Here is a 307-nt window from a genome sequence, read left to right as displayed (position 1 = left end):
AGCTGGATCATATTAAACGAGGTTAATTGTAAGTCTTCCCAAACTATCTCTTATCATAAATAGGAAGCGCGGAATATTTGCAGTAAGTTGATAGCAATAACAAGGAATATACAACCACACTAAAACTGATAATGTTTACTTCAGGCCAGAGTATCGGAGCTCCAAGCAAGGGAGGTGGAATGGGAGAGGGAGCGTTCAAGTATGAGGGAACTAATCAACACTTTGAAAGATGATCGACTGTTTTACAAGGAGACTGCGCAGAAGAAAGAGTGAGTTCCAGGATTTCTTGGTGTGAACATTGCCTGAA

The 307-nt window shown here is 40.7% G+C and overlaps 1 protein-coding gene across 1 annotated transcript in view; it reads left to right on the top strand.

Moving 5' to 3' along the window:
• LOC119592459 (serine/arginine repetitive matrix protein 2-like) overlaps positions 1 to 307 on the top strand; it is a gene marked incomplete in the record, with an annotated part of 34,461 nt that overhangs the window by 11,543 nt on the left and 22,611 nt on the right. Inside the window, 1 exon segment of the mRNA XM_037941282.1 lies at positions 145 to 269. Coding sequence (XP_037797210.1) covers positions 145 to 269 — 125 coding nt within the window.

Source organism: Penaeus monodon, chromosome 30 (assembly GCF_015228065.2).
Source record: "Penaeus monodon isolate SGIC_2016 chromosome 30, NSTDA_Pmon_1, whole genome shotgun sequence".
NCBI classification, from domain to species: domain Eukaryota; kingdom Metazoa; phylum Arthropoda; class Malacostraca; order Decapoda; family Penaeidae; genus Penaeus; species Penaeus monodon.
This window is presented reverse-complemented; position numbering and strand designations above follow the sequence as displayed.